The sequence below is a fragment of the Anguilla rostrata genome, chromosome 19 (assembly GCF_018555375.3).
Source record: "Anguilla rostrata isolate EN2019 chromosome 19, ASM1855537v3, whole genome shotgun sequence".
Lineage (NCBI taxonomy): Eukaryota > Metazoa > Chordata > Actinopteri > Anguilliformes > Anguillidae > Anguilla > Anguilla rostrata.
In genome coordinates, this window is record NC_057951.1 from 14253372 (window position 1) to 14277359 (window position 23988).

The 23988-nt window shown below is 50.0% G+C and overlaps 2 protein-coding genes across 5 annotated transcripts in view; one reads left to right on the forward strand and one right to left on the reverse strand.

Annotated features, from left to right (window-relative positions):
* LOC135245634 (plasma membrane calcium-transporting ATPase 1-like) overlaps positions 1-1136 on the forward strand; it is a 39611-nt gene extending 38475 nt beyond the window's left edge. For 3 of the 4 annotated variants that reach the window (XM_064318801.1, XM_064318808.1, XM_064318800.1), the window contains one exon: positions 458-1136. In XM_064318801.1, the coding sequence (XP_064174871.1) occupies positions 458-826 (369 nt within the window). In that variant the 3' untranslated portion in view covers positions 827-1136. The remainder of the gene's footprint in view (positions 1-457) is intronic. The other variant, XM_064318802.1, reaches the window with a different exon arrangement.
* A 15530-nt stretch (positions 1137-16666) lies between these two features.
* LOC135245439 (protein BTG1-like) lies at positions 16667-23909 on the reverse strand. The gene is made up of 2 exons (XM_064318484.1): positions 23487-23909; positions 16667-20040 (listed from the first exon to the last, which is right to left on the reverse strand). The coding sequence occupies exons 1-2, from the start codon at positions 23629-23631 to the stop codon at positions 19685-19687; spliced, it is 501 nt and encodes a 166-aa protein (XP_064174554.1). The 5' UTR covers positions 23632-23909; the 3' UTR covers positions 16667-19684.
* Between the last annotated feature and the right edge of the window lie 79 nt (positions 23910-23988).

Genomic DNA, 23988 nt, shown 5'->3' on the forward strand with positions numbered 1-23988 from the left:
GGTTAACCCCGCGCGTCCGCCACCCCCCCCCCCCGTGGATGCGCTAATACTCGTGGTCTGCGTCGTGTCCCTGCGCTGTGAGTGACGGGTCTGTCTCAGGCTGTGCTGCTCTGCAGCTGTGGGCTTTGCTTTGTGTGGTGTGCAGCTCTGCCGCCCCTCCTGTGTGTCTGTGTCCCCATCAGGAGGGGGGCAGAGCGGCAGGGCCTGTGCTCTCTGCGTGATGCACGCTTCCTCAGGCCTGTGCTCTCTGCGTGATGCACGCTTCCTCAGGCCTGTGCTCTCTGCGTGATGCACGCTTCCTCAGGCCTGTGCTCTCTGCGTGATGCACGCTTCCTCAGGCCTGATGCTCGTGGCGGTGTTGCCTGCTGAAGGATGGCCGCTTGTCTGTTAAGCTAACTTAGAGGACGCGGTTAGCGTGTGTGGTGCTCACTGTGTGTTTTGGCTCCGCCCCCCGCAGATCCGGGTGGTGAACGCGTTCCGTAGCGCCTCCCCCTTCGAGGGGCTGGAGAACGCGGAGGCGCGCAGCTCCATACACAACTTCATGACCCACCCCGAGTTTCGGATAGAGGACTCCGAGCCCCACATCCCCCTCATCGACGACACGGACGCCGAGGACGACGCCCCCACCAAGCGCAACTCCTCCTCCCCCGGCACGCCCCCTCCAGAAACCACATCTCTGGCCCCGCCCCCGTCCCCGCCCCCATCCCCGCCCCTGCCCAATCAGAACAACAACGCCGTGCACAGTGGAGCCCAGCACTTCCTGGAGAGCCGGGTGTTGGGCCTGCCCCCGGGGAGCCCCCTTCACAGCCTGGAGACCTCCCTCTGAGCCCCGCCCACACCGGACGCTTGGCCCCACCCCCTCCCTCTGAGCCCCGCCCACACCGGACCCTGGACCCCACCCCCTCTCTCTGAGCCACGCCCACACCAGACACTTGGCCCCGCCCCCTCCATCTGAACCCCACCCACACCGGACGCTTGGCCCCGCCCCCTCCATCTGAGCCCCACCCACACCGGACACTGGACCCCACCCCCTCTCTGTGAGCCCCGCCCACACCGGACACTTCCTGCTGGAACCCAGAGCCAGTGTCTGAGGGGGAGAAAAAGGAGGAGGAGGAAGACAAGGAGGAAGAGGAGGAGAAGAAGAAGGAAAAAGAAAAGGAGTTTATTAGGCTGTCCTCAGGACTGGATCGTGAGCAGTCATTGGTCAGAATGTACGGTTTGGTTTTGTGGGATATATACACATATTTTCCATTCTCTTTAAGACTGTATTCAGAGGGCACTCTGCCCCTTCCTACCTCTCTGTGGTTGGCTTTGTGGTGAAGGGGGGAGGGGCATAAACATGAAAAGTGACCTGTCTGTTTGGTGGGGAGGGGGGCGTTAGAATCCTGTCTCTGAATCAGGGGTGTTGACCTCTCCTCTTAGCCCTCACCCAATCAGAGACTTTTGCTGTATAATATTAATTATGAATTATTTATGTAATAATATATATATAATATATATATCTCACAAAAGCAGGTCTGTTTACATGGGTTTGTAGATACTTTTATTTTCCTGCATGTAGTGGGTGAGAAATCTTCCTCACCCCTGGGATGAGGTGGGTGGGTGGGGTGGGATGGGGCAGGACAGGGCGGGGCAGGGCGGGGTTGGATGGGGCAGGACAGGGCGGGGCAGGGTAGGGTGGGGTGGGACAGGACAGGGCGGGGCAGGGCGGGTGGGGCAGGGCAGGTGGGGGGTTTAGAGTGCTGAAAAGCAATGAAAGAAATTTTTTCAGATAATTGCTGTATTTTCGGGGAAAAAAGATGTTTCTATCGGAACTGAACTTTTTATTTATTCGAAGATTTGTTAGAAAAATAGAACCTAATAGAGAACACTAAGGCTTGTTTCATGAGGACTGGGGTGCTGTAGTCTGGCTGGGGACATTCATTCACCTTTATTATAAATATTTCCTACCTTTTGGCTAAAGAGATTTTTAGAGTTAACTTTGCAGTGTCCAAGGGAAACCTTGTTTTCATGTGTCTGGTGTTTCAGGAGGGGGAGGGGGAGACGTTATTTAAAGTCAGGACGGGAACAGTGACGGGGGCCTCCCGGGGTCACAAGGCTCTGCGTTAAAATGGCCGCCAGCCTCAGAGCGGTGTCTGTCCCTGACGACGTGGAACTTTTTCTTTTTCGTTTGCTCTGGCAGATTCGGAAACTGGGTCACATTAAAACCAAAGGAAGACATCTTTTAAACCTTGCACGTTCTCCCTAGCAACATTGTTGGAGTGACTTATTTTTGGGTTCTAGGCTGGTGACATTTTTTTGAAAAAAAATCACAGATACATGCACGCACAAAAAAAGGTGAAATCTGTTTTTGAATCTCCTCTTCCTCCATGCGACTGGTAAAATGTTGCCAGGTTAGATGAGTATGTTTTTTTTTTTTTGGCCTCCTGATGATAAACTGGAAACATTGCAGAGCTGAGACACGTGTGTACATATGTCCACACGTATGTACGGCGGTATGTCCACACGTATGTACGGCGATATGTCCACACGCGGGCAGAGCTGCGCAGGGTACTTTACATCGTCTCCCGTGAGGACTTTGGCACGACGACTCTTTGTATTTTTTAAAATGAAAAACAATAGCGCTGAATGAGCTTGACTGCGGAGCTGCAGAGTTTTTGGACTTTAAGCAAACTACACTGTTGGGAGGTGGGAGGGGTTTGGAGTGGGTAGGGGTGGGGTTTGGGCAGGTAGGGGCGGGGTTTGAGGAGGGTAGGGGCGGGGTTTGGGGAAGGTATGGGCGTGGTTTGGGGGGTAGGCAGAATGATCCATGCAGAAGAAATGAGGAAATGCTTGTCCATCTGTTTTATGCATTTTTTATCTTTACATTTGGAAATTAAGTACTTCATGTCTATTTATCTTGAGCAATGTAAACGGTTATTGTGATTCAATTTACATCTGAAACTTGTCGAGTACTGTGTATGGTTTTTAAAAATAAAAAAAAGAATATTTAGCCTATCCGCAGGGCCGTGGGTTTATTGCACACTGTTTATTAATGCTTTACTGGGGATAACGCTGATGCCTTTTCTTTTTCTGCCTGACAGCTGACAGTAGTGCTGAGCAGGAAGCACAGGGAGGTGCTCCAAGTGCATTATGGGCCAGTGGAGGACCCACGTGCCAATGACAGTGTAGTGGATAGGGGGAGAGAAGCCAGGAGAAGGACGTCATCTCCAGCGAAGACGAGGCGCTCCACTGGGATTGGCTCCCTGCGGCCGTCTGGTGGGCGTGGCTCAGGGATTTGAGTGACAGGAGGAGGAGAGAGCGCAGGCAGGCAGAGGTGAGGAGAGAGGGGCTAACGGAACACCAAGCGTCAGACTGAAGCCAGGTCAGTTACAGACAGGGCAGGTGGGGAGGTGGATCCACAGGCTGAAGCCAGGTCAGTTACAGACAGGGCAGGTGGGGAGGTGGGTCCACAGGCTGAAGCCAGGTCAGTTACAGACAGGGCAGGTGGGGAGGTGGGTCCACAGGCTGAAGCCACGTCAGTTACAGACAGGGCAGGTGGGGAGGTGGATCCACAGGCCAAAGCCAGGTCAGTTACAGACAGGGCAGGTGGGGAGGTGGATCCACAGACTGAAGCCACGTCAGTTACAGACAGGGCAGGTGGGGAGGTGGGTCCACAGGCCGAAGCCACGTCAGTTACAGACAGGGCAGGTGGGGAGGTGGTCCACAGGACCGAAGCCAGTCAGTTACAGACAGGGCAGGTGGGGAGGTGGTCCACAGACTGAAGCCACGTCAGTTACAGACAGGGCAGGTGGGGAGGTGGATCACGCCGAGCCGTCAGTTACAGACAGGGCAGGTGGGGAGGTGGGTCCACAGGCCTGAAGCCACGTCAGTTACAGACAGGGCAGGTGGGGAGGTGGGTCCACAGGCCGAAGCCACGTCAGTTACAGACAGGGCAGGTGGGGAGGTGGGTCCACAGGCCGAAGCCACGTCAGTTACAGACAGGGCAGGTGGGGAGGTGGGTCCACAGGCTGAAGCCAGGTCAGTTACAGACAGGGCAGGTGGGGAGGTGGATCCACAGACTGAAGCCACGTCAGTTACAGACAGGGCAGGTGGGGAGGTGGATCCACAGACTGAAGCCACGTCAGTTACAGACAGGGCAGGTGGGGAGGTGGATCCACAGGCTGAAGCCTGGTCAGTTACAGACAGGGCAGGTGGGGAGGTGGGTCCACAGGCTGAAGCCAGGTCAGTTACAGACAGGGCAGGTGGGGAGGTGGGTCCACAGACTGAAGCCACGTCAGTTACAGACAGGGCAGGTGGGGAGGTGGGTCCACAGACTGAAGCCTTGTCAGTTACAGACGGGGCAGGTGGGGAGGTGGGTCCACAGACTGAAGCCAGGTCAGTTACAGACAGGGCAGGTGGGGAGGTGGGTCCACAGGCCAGTCATTATACGCCACGCGCTCCAAATAAAAAATCTGTGTCCTTGCTCAAGCATTTTCAGGGGCCTCCTTGGACGGATAAAATAAGCGACAGGATGAGCTCAGGGTTAGGAGGGTGAGAGAATTTCCACTATGACACCACCTGGCCTAGCTGTGTTCACTGAAATGCACTCAACCATCAGGGAGAGAAACAGCCCCTCAGTGTGTTACTATAAACGGTCATGAGAGGGGTAAAATAATCTGTCCACCAATCAGGTGGTCAATAAAACAGGGCAATCACAACGTTGAAGTCTGAGGTATCCATCTCCTGGATCTCCTCGATGAGGTGTTTGTTTCATATCCCCTGGGTAACTGCGTCTCATGATGTGCAAGGTAAGATATCTGGATAACTACTTTGGAAAAGGATCTGCTGAGTCAGGCTGAGCACTGAAAGATTCCGCTTTGACTCCTGAAATTCAGGGAATGATGACACTGCACACCAAGTGATGACAGTGAGTGGAGGGAGTTCCCTTTGAACACACAAGCAAACTAATATTCTGGGATCCCTGCATTGTTTTGATTATCCAGACCAGAGTGTTAAATTTAAAAAAGGGTGGATTTATTACCCTTCAGACAGCAGCTATGGGAACAATATTCATCATGCAAATTTCTAATTAATCTTCGGTCACAACCTCTGGCCTGTAGACTTGTGAAGGACCCTACAGCGAGAACAGAGATCAGGTGAAATGGCCCTTCAAAGCATCAGACAGCGGTCCTGTAGGCCGCCATTTTGTCAGACAGCAGCCAGTTTAGTCAGTTTTATTAACAGTAACTAAGTCACTGAATTACTGCAAAAACAGACCATACGGAAATGAAGCTGCGGCAATGTCTAAATATGGCCACTGGAGGGCAGCATATACCCACAAATGAAACCACAGAACACAAACGAGGCATTGAATGACGTCAAAGCATTCCAAAAAGGAATTCGCATTAATAGTCGTAAAAATATCAATGTGAAATCTCTGTTCCTGCATCTGAGCTGTTGAAAGACATAAGACACTAATGGTTCAATAAAGTCTGAAATATCAAGTGTTTATTTCATTAAATTTCAGCATGTGTCCGAAGTGACTTAAACAGATGGCAGTTTTGCATACAGTCCATGTATGCTGCTAGACATTTTACTGTAGCACTGCAGGTTAGGTGTGTTGCACAGGGGGCTACAACTGCAGTGCCTCAGCTGGGATTCAAACCTGCAACCTCTTATGGGATTTAGCATTATATTACACTGCCACATCGCATACATACAGAGCCTATGTTTATCAAAGTCTGCAGTGTTTTTGAAATATTTATTTGACTATGCGTACACATATTTATCCATAACCTTTTACTTAAACATGCTTCATGCTTCCAAAGTAATTATTGAAAAAAAAACAATAATTGGCATTGTTTCGCAGGAGAGATAAGAGGGAATATCTGCTGTGAAATACATGCAGAAAGAGAGGAACACATTTTCTATTCACTGCATCTGACTGATTTTCCACAGTGCTTGTGCCATGCAGGCACAGACGTGCGCAAATGGGTGCCGTCTGATTATCAGACAAACATAAAGAGACACGCAGAAGTGTCTAATTAGAGGAAACTGTTGTTGTTGTTGTGCAACAGTCAGCTTACAGAACCGACTTAATAATGAAAACAGTGGAGTTCAGTCACAAACAAATGTGAGTTTAATTTCTGAAGTCCACCCAGGTTAAAATAACATTTCAGTAATGATGGAATCTGTAAAGCGGTGGTTGCTCTGCAAGTGAAACCCAGACCTCAGCAGCGTGAGCTGCTCCAGAGCCTGTTGACAGAGCAGAGATAACTGCAGCCGTTCGGTATGTTAAGCAGGTGAACTGCCATAAAGTTCAAACTGCAGACTGGTGTTTGCTCACAGACACACCCCAGCGTGTTCACCTTCCACAGAACACAGACACCACTGTGCGCACTTCTGATTCTTTAAAAACAACCGGGTACATGTGCGATGGTGTATGTGTGTGTGTGTGGGTGTGTGTGTTTTTGTGTGCGTGTGGGCGTGTGTGTTTGTGTGTGCGTGTGGGTGTGTGTGTTTGTGGGTGCGTGTAGGTGTGTGTGTGTGGGTGTGTGTGTGTGTGTGTGTGTGTATGTGTGTGCGTGTGGGTGTGTGTGTTTTTGTGTGTGTGTGGGTGTGTGTGTTTTTGTGTCTGTGTCTGTGTGTGTGTGTGTGTGAACTCATTTTGTACGCTTGTGGGAAAGTGTACATTTGTTGTTGCAGAACTTTCTGTAATATGTGATTGATTGCTTCTCCTTAAAGGGGACAGAGCAGTAGAGTCTGATTCACAGGAGCCTCTCTCTCCTGTCTCAGTGCCCTGTGCTCTCTGTCCTGTCTCAGTGCCCTGTGCTCTCTCTCCTGTCTCAGTGCCCTGTGCTCTCTGTCCTGTCTCAGTGCCCTGTGCTCTCTCTCCTGTCTCAGTGCCCTGTGCTCTCTGTCCTGTCTCAGTGCCCTGTGCTCTCTCTCCTGTCTCAGTGCCCTGTGCTCTCTCTCCTGTCTCAGTGCCCTGTGCTCTCTGTCCTGTCTCAGTGCCCTGTGCTCTCTCTCCTGTCTCAGTGCCCTGTGCTCTCTGTCCTGTCTCAGTGCCCTGTGCTCTCTCTCCTGTCTCAGTGCCCTGTGCTCTCTGTCCTGTCTCAGTGCCCTGTGCTCTCTCTCCTGTCTCAGTGCCCTGTGCTCTCTGTCCTGTCTCAGTGCCCTGTGCTCTCTGTCCTGTCTCAGTGCCCTGTGCTCTCTCTCCTGTCTCAGTGCCCTGTGCTCTCTGTCCTGTCTCAGTGCCCTGTGCTCTCTGTCCTGTCTCAGTGCCCTGTGCTCTCTCTCCTGTCTCAGTGCCCTGTGCTCTCTCCTGTCTCAGTGCCCTGTGCTCTCTCTCCTGTCTCAGTGCCCTGTGCTCTCTCCTGTCTCAGTGCCCTGTGCTCTCTCTCCTGTCTCAGTGCCCTGTGCTCTCTCTCCTGTCTCAGGTGCCCTGTGCTCTCTCCTGTCTCAGTGCCCTGTGCTCTCTTCTCTGTCTCAGTGCCCTGTGCTCTCTTCCTGTCTCACTGCCCTGTGCTCTCTCTCCTGTCTCAGTGCCCTGTGCTCTCTCTCCTGTCTCAGTGCCCTGTGCTCTCTGTCCTGTCTCAGTGCCCTGTGCTCTCTGTCCTGTCTCAGCGCCCTGTGCTCTCTCTCCTGTCTCAGTGCCCTGTGCTCTCTCTCCTGTCTCAGTGCCCTGTGCTCTCTGTCCTGTCTCAGTGCCCTGTGCTCTCTGTCCTGTCTCAGCGCCCTGTGCTCTCTCTCCTGTCTCAGTGCCCTGTGCTCTCTCTCCTGTCTCAGTGCCCTGTGCTCTCTCTCCTGTCTCAGTGCCCTGTGCTCTCTCTCCTGTCTCAGTGCCCTGTGCTCTCTCTCCTGTCTCAGTGCCCTGTGCTCTCTCTCCTGTCTCAGTGCCCTGTGCTCTCTCTCCTGTCTCAGTGCCCTGTGCTCTCTCTCCTGTCTCAGTGCCCTGTGCTCTCTCTCCTGTCTCAGTGCCCTGTGCTCTCTCTCCTGTCTCAGCGCCCTGTGCTCTCTCTCCTGTCTCAGTGCCCTGTGCTCTCTCTGTCCTGTCTCAGTGCCCTGTGCTCTCTGTCCTTTCCAACACAGAGCTGGGGGAAAAAATCAATTATTCAGAAAGTTGTTTTCTGTATCATTTGAATAAAACATTAGGCAAATCTTTCAAAGATGTATGTCTGGGGAAAACCTTTTTCATGTTTCAGTGTTTTCCAGCCCTGGAAATATAATCCTTCATGGCAGATCAAAGGCTGATTGTGTGACAGTGACTGGAACAGGCCCCAAATGAGCAGCTGTCTGTCTGTCTGTCTGTCATTACATTTCATTACATTACATTTATTTGGCAGACGCTTTTATCCAAACCGACGTGCAATAAGGGCATATCAAAGTTCATTGGAACAACTACAAAACACAGGTCTGATAAAGTTCAGTACTCATGCACACAGTAAGTCACAGTAAGTCTATGAACACTGTCTGTCTGTCTGCCTGTCCGTCCGTCCGTCCGTCCGTCTGTCCGTCTGTCCTTCTGTTTTTCCCTCTTCTTGCTGCTCTTTGTTTCCCTGCGGGCGAGTCACATGACCCCCTGAATACCCTATAGCCATTGCTGCCCATGTATTGAATAATAAGACTGGCCATGCTGGGCTGGAATAACATCCCAACTCCATGTAGAGTCAGAGCATTATGCTGTTATCCGCATGGACAGTGTGGTCTAGTTGTCTGCCCCCTGGAAAAGCTCTACCTTTTCAGATTCATTTCTGTTTAGCAGGCATTTGGAGAGACTATATGAGCATGCTCAGTCCTGAGATGATTTGTTGTGTTGGTGACAGATGGACTCCCAGCTGGCTGGGGCTCAGTGCACAGAGCGCTGTTCTCAGCCCCCCCCCCGTGACCTCACTTCCTCTTTATCTGGCCATTGAAATCTGTGGTGTTCCTGCAACCTCAAATTCAGAGGAGGGTTTTCACACGTGCACGCATTAATGTAGCCTTAAAATGTGTGCATGTGTGTGTGTGTGTGTGCGTGTGTGTGTGTGTGTGTGCGTGCGTGTGTGTGTGTGTGTGTGTACATGTGTGTGCATGTCACTGTGTAAAATAGTGAAAAAAATTGTCTAATAATAATAATAATAATAATGATGATGATGATGATGATGATGATGACTATGAATGGTGCAGCCTCTCTGAAACTGTACATTCAGCAGAAAGGTCTGATCATCTGATCTCTTAAAGTCTGCCTACAGATCTGCAGACTGCATGGAGAATAATGCAGTGCTATTTTAGAGAAAGATCATTACTATTATTCAGTGGACTCTTAATAAAATATGTAATATATCGCAGCAATATATTGAAATAAAAAATATTATCTGGATCAGAGAATGTATTGCAGTGCCTCACAATGTACAGTATGGGAAAATATTCCAAGTAGTGCTGCTTTTTATGATATATATTTTTAATAAAATGCATTGCTGGGAAATGTACTTATAATCACATTTTCCAAAGAGAGCACATATTTAAAAATTTCAGCAGAATATTCTGTTCGTATGAAGGGAGAGTCTGATGGGATGTAACGGTGCTGCCTCCCCCAAACTGTCTGTGGTCCGTCTGGGAAGGGGGGGAGCATATTAATCCCCTGGGGGAGACAGACCCCTGCTGGGTGGGGGGAGCACGGGGTTAAAGAGGCAGAACTAATGAGGAGGCAGTGAGCCCAGCAGCTAGCTCACAAGCGCATGCAAGCACAGGTACATACAGTTACATACTCCACACAAACAGTTCAGCATACACACATGCACAGTCTCACACACATACACACATACAGTCTCACACACAGTCTCACACACATACACACATGCACAGTCTCACACACATACACACATGCACAGTCTCACACACATACACAGTCTCACACACATACACACATGCACAGTCTCACACACATACACACATGCACAGTCTCACACACATACACACATGCACAGTCTCACACACAAACACAAAGACACACGTGCACACTCGCACACACACAGTACAGGGAGACTCTGTGTTTAGAGACTCAGATGTGATGCTGAATCCACATACACACCTGTTCTCTTTTCCTGCTCCTGTCTTAGAGTTCTGAGCCATCCTGGCATTTTGCTGTGTGTGTCCATCACTGGCTTCAGCACCAAAGGGGTGGAGTCACTGACATCAGCACCAGCACAGAGATAACAGGATCCTCACCTGGCCAACAGGTACATCTGAGCTCACACACACTGCATTCAACTTTCACTGTGTGTGTGTGTGTGTGTGTGAGTGTGTTTTAATGGAATCATTTTCTATGATTTATGTAGTGTGGATTTATGCAGTGGGATAAAAGACATCCAGTAAAACAATATTTCAGAGCACAAGTTCTCTGACCTGTCCTTCATAAGACCCGCATAACTCATTCATAAGCAGCAGGTATTGCCTTCATTAGCTCTACGTCAACATTCATAACTGCTTATGTCTGCAACTGCATTCATAACTGCTCATATCTGTAACTGCATTCATAACTGCTCATATCTGTCACTGCATTCATAACTGCTTATGTCTGTAACTGCATTCATAACTGCTCATATCTGCAACTGCATTCATAACTGCTCATATCTGCAACTGCATTCATAACTGCTCATATCTGTAACTGCATTCATAACTGCTCATATCTGCAACTGCATTCATAACTGCTCATATCTGCAACTGCATTCATAACTGCTCATATCTGTAACTGCATCCATAACTGCTCATATCTGTAACTGCATTCATAACTGCTCATATCTGTAACTGCATTCATAACTGCTCATATCTGTAACTGCATTCATAACTGCTCATATCTGTAACTGCATTCATAACTGCTCATATCTGGAACCGCAAACGTGCGTATAGTGTGTGTCACTCGCTGTGTCATGGCACCAGTTGCCGATCCCGCGGTGGTCTCTTCCAGGGAAAATGTTATTTTAAAAAGGATGTTTATCGGGCTGTGATTAGCTATGCTCAGCCAAGAGCAGTGAGTCAAAAACAGCACTTCCTGGAGCGGGAGCGGGGAGGACAGATGCTTTCCCCATTAGTCAAATCCCCCAGCTCGGCCTGTAGCTCTCTGCATTCCCCTCGGCCCAGAGAACCACTGCTTCCTGCCTCAATATCTCCAGCTGTTTATTTTATAGGGGGTCTCATACTCTGGAGGGGGGGCCGCAGAGTATGAGACAACATGTACACATCAGGGCCATCGCTGCCCCGCCCACCGTGAGCCGTCCAATGGGGGCACATGCCCATGGAATGCTGGGAAAAGGAGCATGATTGCGGGCATAAGAAACGGCATCACCTTCAGGCCCCGCCCACTATGAAACCCTGAGTTTAATTCTGTTAAAAATTTGTTAGCAACATTTCTCAAGAATGATCCTTGAATCCTTGATTTTCATATGAGTGGAAAAAAGCATTGTGCGTGAATGCATTGTTGTTGCCTGGTCGGAGTGCAGCTCAAGCTTCGTTCTGCTCAGCAACAGATGATGATCCTTGATTTACTGCGTGCGGATTGGTGGACTCTTTTCTGTATGGTTTGCACCTTTTCCCCAGTTTTTCAAACTACACACCCGTCGCATTCTGATTGGGATATTTTCCGACACCACAAGAAGCACGAGTCTGCCTTTCTCAGCAAAACAACTTTCTGGTGTGTCTCAGTGTAAGAGTTCTTATCTGGGACCTTTTAGCTAATAATGGACATGGTTAGAGGTTAGAACACGAGTAGAGGAAAACTGGTCCTTAATGAATATGTATGAATATGGGCCCTGGTCTGTTTATATCTGAAGCGAAGTGCAGTTTGCTTTGCCATAGAAAGCTGTGAGGAGAATATGGGTGGCATGCGATAACGTAACCATGGTGACTGTAATTAGTGGTTAGAAAAAAGCCCCAGGCGTTCCACAGAATCAGAGAATCTGATCTGATACCAGGACCGTGTGTGTGTGCGGTGTGTGTGTCTGTGGTGCGTGCGTGTGTGTGTGTGTGTCTGTGGTGCGTGCGTGTGTGTGTATGTGTGTGTATGTGTGTGTGTGTGTGTCTGTGGTGTGTGTGTGTGTCTGTGGTGCGTGCGTGTGTGTGTATGTGTGTGTGTGTGTGTGTGTGTGTGTGTGTGTGTTTCCACAGCCGAGCATGGAGGTTCACAATAGCTGCAAATAGAACCTGAGCCTCCCTCACTTCCTGAGTAAGAAAGGCACATTCTGTGTCTCTCCTCTTTCAGTCTTCCCCTTTTCTTTTTCTCGCTCACTTTCACTTTGTCTCTCACTCTCTCTCGCTCTTTTCTCTCGCTCTTCTGCGGTGCACTATGTGCAAGAAAACAGGAAACAGCTGACATGTTCATCTGTACATCTGATGGGCTCCTCATCTTCAGCGAGAGGAAATGAAAACGAGAGAGAACATCATAACCGCACGAGAGCGGCTGCTCCACATCGCTGACCTGATGCGTTACATCAGCCATGAACACAAGCGCTGCTCGCTGTGCTGGCTGTGCTGGCTGTGCTCGCTGTGCTGGCTGTGCTCGCTGTGCTGGCTGTGCTCGCTGTGCACCGCTGTGAGCGCAGTCATTCTGATCCAGCCGCTGTGACACTGACAGTCAGCCTTTTGCCCCAGTGCTAATTACGGCAGCTTCTTTTCAACCTTCTCTCATGAGTCAGTGATTGACAGCAGGGATTGATTGACAGTAGCTCCTCCCACTGTGAGGTTTGTGAAGCCTCAGTTTTTCCGGAATGTTCCGTGTAGCCCTCTCCACCACAGGCTCCTCCTCTGCTTCTCATTTTTCCCCTGAAGCCCTGGACCCAGAGATTTTAAGCACGTCTCTGGCACAGAGACCCCCCCCCCCCCTTTTAGTGACAGCCTGGCAGTCCCACATGTCTCAGACCACAGGGCACAGGAATCTGATGAGCTTTTATTAGATTAAGCTCTGCACTCCTGACCAGTCAGGTGATCCATCCAGCTGTAAAACAGAGTCAGGGAAAGGGTGCACTGACCTTTGGGCCCTGAGACACACACACACACACATACACATAGTCTCACACACACACACACACACACATACACATAGTCTCACACACACACACACACACACACACACACATACACATAGTCTCACACACACACACACACGCACACATAGTCACACACACACGCATATGCACTCTCACACACTCTCACACACACACACACACACACGCACACATAGTCACATACACATGCATATGCACTCTCACACACTCTCACACACACACACACACACGCACACATAGTCACACACTCTCACACACACACACACAGAGCCTCTAACAGGCTTTGTGGTTTGCGGTCACAGCACAGTCGGGTTTCTCTGGGGGGGGCAGGGATGGTGGGGGGCAGGGTAGGGTAGGGTAGGGTAGAGGGCTTATTTTAGGCTTCCTGCTCTGCATGCTGGGCGTTGTGGAATGATGGGAATCCTGCGGCTCAGAGAGCAGGATGTATCAGGCAGGGCGTGACGCTGTGACGTGCCGCCGTCGGCCCGGCCGTGTTTACTCACTGTGCCCCGGGTACGGGTCGCCCCGGTTACGGGCCGCCCCGGTTACGGGCCGCCCCAGGCCTTCAGAGCAGACGGGCGCAGCGCAGGGCAGACGCAGCGCAGGGCAGACGCAGCGCAGGGCAGACGCAGCGCAGGGCAGACGCAGCGCTAATTGCACTAAGCGCTAAGCGAGCACAGTCCTGCGTGTTTAAGGGGCTGGGTTTGGGCGTATGGGGATGGGATTATTGTGTTTTGGGGGGTCGGTGTGAAAGTCCTCTCTCCTCTCCTCGGCTCGTGAGCTGACGGGAAGCACGTGCAGGTGAAGCGTCTCCGGCGCGTTTCGGCTCGTTCGGCCTCACGGCGCAGCTGCAGCTCTGCCCTGTGTGCGCGTCTCACGGCGCAGCTGCAGCTCTGCCCTGTGTGCGCGTCTCACCTTAGCACCTGCTTCTCAGCCAACGCTGAATCTTCAGCAGCCCACGCGCAGAACTATAAACTATAAACTGGGTTCAGACTCTGGACCCTGGACCCGCCTGGTAAAGCCAGCTAACAGGGCTCTGCTAACAGGGCTCAGCTAACAGGGCTCAGCTAACAGAGCTCAGCTAACAGGGCTCAGCTAACAGGGTTCTGCTAACAGAGCTCAGCTAACAGGGCTCAGCTAACAGAGCTCAGCTAACAGAGCTCAGCTAACAGAGCTCAGCTAACAGGGCTCAGCTAACAGAGCTCAGCTAACAGGGCTCTGCTAACAGAGCTCAGCTAACAGGGCTCAGCTAACAGGGCTCAGCTAACAGAGCTCAGCTAACAGGGCTCAGCTAACAGGGTTCTGCTAACAGAGCTCAGCTAACAGGGCTCTGCTAACAGGGCTCTGCTGACAGGGCTCTGCTAACAGGGCTCAGCTAACAGGGCTCAGCTAACAGAGCTCAGCTAACAGGCTCAGCTAACAGGGTTCTGCTAACAGCTCAGCTAACAGGGCTCAGCTAACAGGGCTCTGCTAACAGGGCAGCTAACGAGGGTCTGCTAACAGGGCTTGCTAACAGAGCTTTGCTAACAGGGTTCTGCTAACGGGCTCAGCTAACAGGGCTCAGTAACAGGGCCCTGCTAACAGGGCTCAGCTAACAGAGCTCAGCTAACAGGGCTCAGCTAACAGGGCTCAGCTAACAGGCTCTGCTGACAGGCTCTGCTAACAGGGCTCAGCTAACAGGGCTCAGCTAACAGAGCTCAGCTAACAGGGCTCTGCAACAGGGCTCAGCTACAGGGCTCTGCGACGGGCTCTGCTAACAGGGCTCAGCTAACAGGGCTCAGCTAACAGAGCTCAGCTAACAGGGCTCAGCTAAGAGGCTTGCTAACAGGCTCACTAACAGGGCTCAGCTAACAGGGCTCAGCTAACAGGGCTCTGCTAACAGGGCTCTGCTAACAGGGCTCTGCTAACAGGGTTCTGCTAACAGGGCTCAGCTAACAGAGCTCAGCTAACAGGGCTCAGCTAACAGGGCTCTGCTAACAGGGCTCAGCTAACAGGGCTCTGCTAACAGGGCTCTGCTAACAGAGCTCTGCTAACAGGGTTCTGCTAACAGGGCTCAGCTAACAGGGCTCAGCTAACAGGGCTCAGCTAACAGGGCTCAGCTAACAGAGCTCAGCTAACAGGGCTCAGCTAACAGGGCTCAGCTAACAGGGCTCTGCTGACAGGGCTCTGCTAACAGGGCTCAGCTAACAGGGCTCAGCTAACAGAGCTCAGCTAACAGGGCTCTGCTAACAGGGCTCAGCTAACAGGGCTCTGCTGACAGGGCTCTGCTAACAGGGCTCAGCTAACAGGGCTCAGCTAACAGGGCTCAGCTAACAGGGCTCAGCTAAGAGGGCTCTGCTAACAGGGCTCAGCTAACAGGGCTCTGCTAACAGAGCTCAGCTAACAGGGCTCAGCTAACAGGGCTCTGCTAACAGGGTTCTGCTAACAGGGCTCAGCTAACAGAGCTCAGCTAACAGGGCTCTGCTAACAGGGCTCAGCTAACAGGGCTCTGCTGACTCTGTGAGAAACAGCTCAGCTCGTGCGTCTGCCGTTTGGCATTTGGCACCTGCGTGGAGGGCGTGTGGGCGGGTGCACGTACCGGTGTTGATGTGGGACCGATGCCACTGCATGGGAACTCAGCCTAAATGTTCACTGAAACGGATCAAGATCAAGATCCACGCCAGTGTCACACAATCAGAGAGATAATGAGAGCCGGTTCATACCTGTTTGCTGCGTTTGAAAAGTCAGCCAAAATAGCTACGGTGCCAACCTGGAGGTGGGCATGAGGGAGAACATGGGCAGCAGGGCGGTGCTGGCAGTGCTGACTGTGCTGACTGTGCGGACTGTGCTGACTGTGCGGACTGTGCGGACTGTGCTGGCTGTGCTGGCACCACCATACACACACACACACACGCATGCACGCACAAACACACACACACACACCATACACACTCACAAACACACATACCATACAAACACACACACACACATACACACACACACGTTTGTAAGAACAGTATAGAGATCTGTATGTATAAGAACAGCACAGGGGTCTGTGTTAGTAAGAATAGTATAGAGATCTGTGTGTATAAGAACAGCACAGGGGTCTGTGTTTGTGTCAGTGCAGAGCGCCTGTTTTCTCAGCTCTGAGTGTGTTCTGGCCCTGTGGTTATTTGGGGTTATTATGTTACCATTTTCATTTCCTGAAAGACTATTTCAGCGTCCTTAGCTCAGCGGCGAACAAACTCGAGCCGTGCCCACGTCCGCCATTTCCTGAAACTGAAAAGGCACATAAAGCCCTCAGTCACATGATAAGCGCCTCACAGGCCAGAGAGGAGGGTGGTTGAGGGATTTTTATGACAGCGGCCATTGCTATCATGCCAATGTTATACATCCAGGTACTTTAATTAGTCATTTATTTGGTGATTTGTTTTGGAGACATTGTTTCATTACAGACTGTAGATCCAGATTCATTTGAATCTATAGAATGAATGAGGCCAGTATGTAACAATGAACTGTCTCAATTTGAGGACAGCACTCTGCGCTGGTTGTGGTGTGGACTGAATGTGCAGATGCGTGTGTGTGTGTGTGTGTGTGTGTGTGTGTGTGTAAAAACTGTCTCTAAGGGCAGAACCATAGAGAAGAAGAAAAAACAGAGCCTCTGGGAATGTTGACAGAGCAAAAGTTTTAATAAAGAGGAGAAAAACTCTTTTCTTCCAAAATATAGAAATCTGTACAACTTCCTCACAATCAATTTACACCAACTGTACAAATTTACAGCAGTTCATCATGATTCACCCACTGAGGACGGGGTAGAACAGTGGTGCACAGGCACGTGACATCACAGGTGTATGGTTGTGACATCACAGAGGTGTAGGAACATGACATCACAAAGGTGTGACATGACACTTCTTCAAGGGCAACTTTTTTTCCCCATTTTATCAGTTTTTTTTTTTTTAAAGAAAAACAAAACAGAGGGCAGATTTAATCAGCAAAACTCATTTTTCTACCTTAAGAATACAGCTTTGGTCCTGTGCCAGCATAATGTCTTCTCTTAAAAACAAATAATAAATCAAACCACAGAATGAAATGGATTCCTGGATCACTCTTTTACGATGGCTGAATGGCCAGTTCTCACGATTAAACACAAAGTTATTTTATGTGATGATAAACATTTTCATTAGCGCACTGATCATAAATTTTTATGGCCGATTCCGGTTGCCGATTTTTAAAAGCCGAATCAGTCAATTGCGATGGCCGATTTTTTTATTTTACAGGTAACAAAGAAAACATAAGATTGTTCATTTGCCTTATGGGCTACCAGTACATTCAGATATTTTCATTATGATTATAATTTTCAACAGCATTATTGTTATATTGTTGTCGTAGCCACCAGGCCAAGGCAGAAGAATGTGTTTAGATGGCTTCACACCATGATGTGTGGCAGTGCTTTATCATAGGAGATTCAGTGCAATGAGACATCTGCCGCAGCTGCTGCAGAAGAGTCCATTTCTCTAGTAGGCCGGTCCAAAGATGCAAGTAGAGTCCATGTATTTTTCCTTATAATGTTGATAATGTTGAAAATTCAAATCCTGAACTTGTTGCACTAGCTAATTATTCATCAGACTATTACGAGGGTGTGGTCAAACCTCTCCACTTTGATTGCCGACTATATTTATTTGAATCAGAACACAGACAAAGAGCTAAATTGAATTTTTGTGCGCACAGAATTGTGTAGCTGGTGGTCAATTCTGCTAGTTCAGACAGAATTATTAAAAATTGTCGACAAATTTAAAAATTTACATTTTCACTTCCCAATAGTTTTAGTAGGTTTAGATAAACCGGACTTGTTTGAGGTAAACTGAACCTGTACTATATCCTGATGTGCCCCATAGATGCGGTGGTGAAGCTACTGGCATAGAGGGGAAAAAACACATCTAAAAAGCCAAAATCTGACAATGAATCAGTTACATAAAATAACATCAGAACTGATAGGATTGATGAAAAATATTATGAAAATAAGACCCAGGTTTTTTTTTTTTTAATGTCTGCTTCACACACTTCGTATCACTTCCAGACGGCGGACATTTTGTTGAAAGACAGAGTGGCAGCGTTCCAGTGCATCTTGCAAATGGCCTCTGCTCTCCTTTCTTACATCACAAAACCACAGATCGGCCAAAATCCACTGGTCACCGATCGCGTGTTCTGGAGCAAAAACTGGCGGGTTCCACCCCACGGCCGATCGATCGGTACACCCCTATTTCTCATATAATAATTCAATAACAGTATTTGAGTGACTTTATAAAGGTCTGGTCTCTTGGCCTGAGTTCGGCAGTACATTCCTGGACAGATTTCTGTCTTTTTCACGACAGTTTGCCTTCATATGTTAGTGCATTTAATCTGCTTAGCCCCTCCCACTCCTGTGGCCACACCCACCTAAAGGCATCCTTAGAGACCATTTGTGCCGCGGGGACAGAAAGAGTTTTTTTTTTGGGGGGGGGGTTAACAAATCTGAGTTTTTGATTAATAGAAGATTTAGAAAAACTTCGGAGCATTCTCGATGAATCACCAACATTTGCTAAATTACACACGGGAAAAATATGACAACTCCAGACGCTGCACAAATGCTGCACACCAGACATAAAAGGAGCACTAATAATTGCAGAGGGGTCAAAGTTCACATGTAGAGGGGGGTGCGTCCAGTTGATCAATAGTGTAAGAAAAGAATGAGCTTCCCTCTGGCTTCAGTCTCCTGGCATCTGTGTCAGCCATGAGGTGTGTGTGCATGTGTGTGTGTGTGCGTCTGTGTGTGTGTGTGTGTGTGTTAGTGTGTGGGGGGGGGGGCAATCTGACCTGTGGAAGATCCACTGATGTTCACCTTGACCCCGCCCACTGCCCCACCCATCTCTCTCTCTCTCTCAGTGGGGGAGGGCCGGGCCCTACAGAGCGTGCTCAGTGCGCGTGCTGGCTTCGCCCTCCAGCCAGCAGGAGTGCTCCAGGGGCCGGAGTGGATTTAGCTGCCCTTACTGGTGTCCGGCCCCCGGCTCCTGGGCTGGCGAGAGTGATATGGGGCACCACACGCCCTGCAGCGCCTCACCTGTCCCACAGGTACACTTGCTGCAGGCGACGGCTCTGTCTGAGAGAGAGCCAACGCTGTTCTGCTCTGGTCTGATCCGTTTAAATGAGCTTCCGTTTTAAATGGGAAAGATAAGCTTCCAAAACGTAGTGCAGAGTCAGGTCACCCCATACTGCTTTTCCGTTAGCCAAAAAAACCCCACTAAATTCATAGCAATTGAAATATCTATAAAAAAAATAACAATTTATGCTTATCCTGAAAGTAGTTCTGTACATGCTGGGTTGGCGTGTGTGTGTGTGTGCGTGTGCATGTGTGTGTGTGGAAGTGGTGGCAGTGAAAGACATTAACATTATTTAAAAGTGCAAAGTAATATTCTGGAATCTCTCCAGCAGGGACAGTTCACCTTCCGTCCCCAAGGGGGGGCACTTTCTCTCATCCAAAGTCCCGTCGCTGTCCCCACGTCCTCTGCCCCACGACAGAGTCCCTCCAAAAAGCCAAATCAGGAAAAACAAAAACCCAAAAAACCCCAAAACCCCAACGAGAAGTCCATCCCCCTCATTTCACCTCCTTCCTGGTCCCGTCCCGATGGGCCAGGTGGGCGGGGCCTCTAGCTGGACACCGCCATCATGCCGAAGCCGGCAGCTCCTCCGGCCCGGCCCAGGAGCAGCTCCTCCTTGCAGCTGATGCGGCTGTCCAGCAGGGGGGGCTGTGGCGCGGGGGCGGCGGGCTGGGACTCGTACAGGACGCAGATGGAGCCGTCCTCCCCTATGCGATAGGACACCTCGAAGGGGTCCACCCACAGCGTGAGCTCGCTTGGCAGCAGGCCGTACAGCCGCTGCGTGCTCAGGCCCACGTGCTGGCCCGCCTGCCCCACCAGCGGGTCCATCTTGTGGTTGATGCGGATGCAGCGGTAGCCCGAGCCCTTGCAGGGCCGGTCGGGGAACCAGTGGTGCCTGTATTGCTCTGCAGAGAGAAACGGGGACAGGGAGGAGCAGTTAGCCTCACGGCTTACAGAAAGAGTAAAAACATCCACGCTGTAGCGCTAACCATGCTAGCTGCCACTGCTAACAATGCTAGCTTCCACCGCTAACGATGCTAGCTTCCACCGCTAACGATGCTAGCTTCCACCGCTAACGATGCTAGCTTCCACCGCTAACGATGCTAGCTGCCACCGCTAACTATGATAGTTGCCACCGCTAGCTAGCCTGCATACGCGCAGAGCAGCAGTTTGCAGTTTAAGCAACGTGCTGTGATTGCAACGGTTCAGCTGAGTGCTAGCCAAGTCGTATGTACGCACACAGACACGGCCACAATCAGGCGTTCCCTCTCCATGCGAGCTTGTGTGCATTCTAGTGGGTGTGTGTGTGTGAGTGGGTGTGTGTATGTGGGTGTGTATGTGTGTGTGTGTGAGTGGGTGTGTGTATGTAGGTGTGTGTGTGAGTGGGTGTGTGTGTGTGTGTGTGTGTGTGTGAGTGGGTGTGTGTATGTGGGTGTGTGTGTGTGTGTGTGTGTGAGTGGGTGTGTGTATGTGGGTGTGTGTGTGGTGTGTGTGTGAGTGGGTGTGTGTATGTGGGTGTGTGTGTGTATGTGGGTGTGTGTGTGTGTGGTGGTGTGTGATGTGGGTGTGTGTGTGGTGTGTGTGTGTATGAGGGTGTGTGTGTGTGTGTGTTGTGTGTGTGTGTGTGTGTTGTGTGTGTGTATGTGGGTGTGTGTGTGAGTGGGTGTGTGTATGTGTGTGTGTGTATGTAGGTGTGTGTGTGTGTGGGTGTGAGTATGTGGGTGTGTGTGTGTGTGTGTGTGTGTATGTAGGTGTGTGTGTGAGTGGGTGTGTGTATGTGGGTGTGTGTGTGTGTGAGTGGGAGTGTGTATGTAGGTGTGTGTGTGAGTGTGTGTGTGTATGTGGGTGTGTGTGTGTCATGCGCTGTAAAAGTAAGCGCCTGCCTGTCTGATAAGCAGCCCTAAACGGTCCCAGCAGGGCTGCGTGCAGGACGAGCTGCTGATTGCACAACCTCTGCCTGTAACAGTCCGCCAGCTGCACTGAGAGACGGCCTGTTTATAAAGAGAACAGACCTGTGCTGCACGCACACGTCCCTGTAAACAACCACAGTGCACACGTCCCTGTAAACAACCACAGTGCACACGTCCCTGTAAACAACCACAGCGCACACGTGCACCAGCGCACATGCACTCTCTCCCACATACGCACGCACATGTCCCTGTAAACAACCACAGCGCACACGTGCACCAGCGCACATGCACTCTCTCCCGCACACACACGTGCACACTAGCAGTACACTCACAGCACCTGCACATTTGTAGCAGATCAGGGATTTAATTCATCCCAACACCTTCAACACTCCTGAAAAAACAAGCCCATCACAGCCTATCACGTGCTGTTCACACAGCGGCCCACAGGTCTGTGAGGGTTGGCACAGGCCAGTGTGTGTGTGTGTGTGTGAGTGTGTGTCTGTGTGTGCATGCGTGTGTGTGTGTGTGTGTGTGTGTGTGTGTGTGAGTGTGTGTGCGTGTGAGTGTGTGTGTGTGTGTGTGTGTGTGTGCGTGTGCGTGTGTGTGCGTGTGCGTGTGAGTGTGTGTGCGTGTGAGTGTGTGTGCGTGTGTGTGTGAGTGTGCGTGTATGTGTGTGAGTGTGTGTGTGTGTGTGTGTGAGTGTGTGCGTGTGAGTGTGTGCGTGTGTGTGTGAGTGTGCGTGTGCGTGTGTGTGTGTGTGTGCGTGTGAGTGTGTGTGTGTGTGTGTGCTGGTCTAACGGGACCCTAACCTGCTGAGGACAGTGAGGGCAAACTCCTCTGTTTTATTAAACCTGTAAAAGCAGGTCAGTGGAAGCACAGCCTGTGGGGTCAGTTTGACCCTTCTCCACCTGAAACAGGGCACTGTGCTCACTTAACCCCTCCACATCACTCAGCCCCCCCCCCCCCACTCTACCCACAGTGCAACAGGACCTGTCAGACCCCCTGTACCCAGATGGCGAGGTGCTGCCTCTCACCAGACACACTGATATTCACTCATCGCTCGCCCTCAGAAACACCTACCACAGCAACACAGCTCCGTGAGCCTGCTGCTACCCCCCCCCATCTTTTATGCTCTCAGTAACAACCACAGCAGCTCTTCCGTCATCCGTCCCTCACATCTACCTGTCGCACTTCACTAACAACATCCACAGAAAACTTCCCACTTCATGACTGCCCCAGTTTCTTTGTCAGTTTGTCTCCTAATGGTGATGCCTGGGAGTCCTGTGTGCAGTGACCTGTGTGCTTATGGGAACATTTGGTCTCTGGCTTTTGTGAGGATTTCTGTGGGTGCAGGAAGACTGAATCTGCGGTGGGTTTACAGTTTGTATCCAGACGTTTTGTAGAAGTTATGAATTGCACTTTTAATGAGATGCTGAAAATGTGTTTAGTGCATTGAAAGAATAATGATGGTAAATATCTCACTATGAACTATTGCCCCTGATTGTACAGACCAACTTGCAAAAGACAATTATGGCAAAAGGAGCTGACTCGAAACATATTTCTAGAAATCAATAATAAATATAGCAGTAGTCTGTGTCTGTATGTGTGTGTGTGAGAGAGAGAGAGAGATTGTTTTCAGTCCATTGCTTTCTAAAATATGCTATAATCACCGGGGTCACCAGGGTGCGTAAAAATTAAATATTCACACTTACACACTTATTGCCGTTAATGAACAAAACAAAACCAGAAAAGGCCCGTCATTGCGGAAAACCTACACGACCATGTAACCACCATACGGTTCAGCCGTTAATCAACAACATATAATGAGTTGATTAATTATTAATCTTTCAATTATTTCTTTTATGAGGTCTGTCTAAAGGACGCGCTCACGGCGCAGCAGGAAAGTGAATATAAACGCTTCATGGTAATAAGATGTGCGGTCCACAAGCTGTACTGTACTTACTCTTTTTATGAGATGTCAAAACAGGATGATAGTCCGTTAAAAAAATGCACTCCCACATTTTCGCGTAGGCAACTGTAAGCATTACGTAATTCATTACGCCTCTGGGGCTGATTTGATCGTTCTATGAGCACCGTCGACTAGGAAAAACAGCCATACGCTCCACCGAGAAATTGTAATTTGGTTTCAACAATTTAAAAACTACACGGTAATTTACTAGGAAAACGTATCCATTATTCCACTGTTTCACAAAATACTTTGAACTCAGCCCAGTGAGCTAAAAATAACAGGCATTGTGTGATGCACTAATTCTTCACGCTTAACCCAAACGGACTGCTGTTTACTTAGCGTGACCCAAATTGTTTTACAATAGACGTGACGAAGGCTATACATTTGGATAATTAAACAATGCGTGTTGATTACACACCGATGTTATATGGTCACATTCCTCTTTGTGTACGAATTATCTGCGTACCCGTACCTGTAAGGATTTCCTGGAGAGACTGGCTGAATATTTGAACCTGGCGGTCGTTGACGTTTCCTTTAATCCGCAGAAATCTGGACAGAAAGCCGACGGCGGCGACGATCTCCGGTTTCATACTGCCCGGGGTACAAAGGGGATGCATGGAAGAGAGAGTAGGGAGAATCCGTGCCTCGAATTTCGGGTTTTTCTCGGACCAACGTTATTGTTCCCGATTGGGAAATTATCGTGTTTTCTTTTATTTCTCGCACGCCTATGCAGGGCATTTATTGGTTCTGACGGAAAGTTTCGGAGAGTAATTGTGCCAAGAACGAAAAGGTGTGGAGGTCCTGCTTTTGGGTTGTAAAATAAAGAAGCGATGTGCCGTGAGGCTGTACACGCCCCTATTTTGCTTTCTTTCATCTGAGTGAACGAAGAAGCGGAAGAAATGGGGTTTTATACAGCCCTAAACCACCTCGCGAAAGAAACGTAAGCAAAAGCAACAAAGCAGAACCAACCCGGG

What these genes read in the sequence shown, in the direction of transcription:
- LOC135245439 (XM_064318484.1), bottom strand. Translation starts at nt 23,631, where the DNA reads ATGCATCCCCTTTGTACCCCGGGCAGTATGAAACCGGAGATCGTCGCC. An exon ending in TCTCCAGGAAATCCTTACAG is followed by an intron (nt 20,041 to 23,486) that starts GTACGGGTACGC and finishes TTCTCTCTGCAG; the next exon opens with AGCAATACAGGCACCACTGG.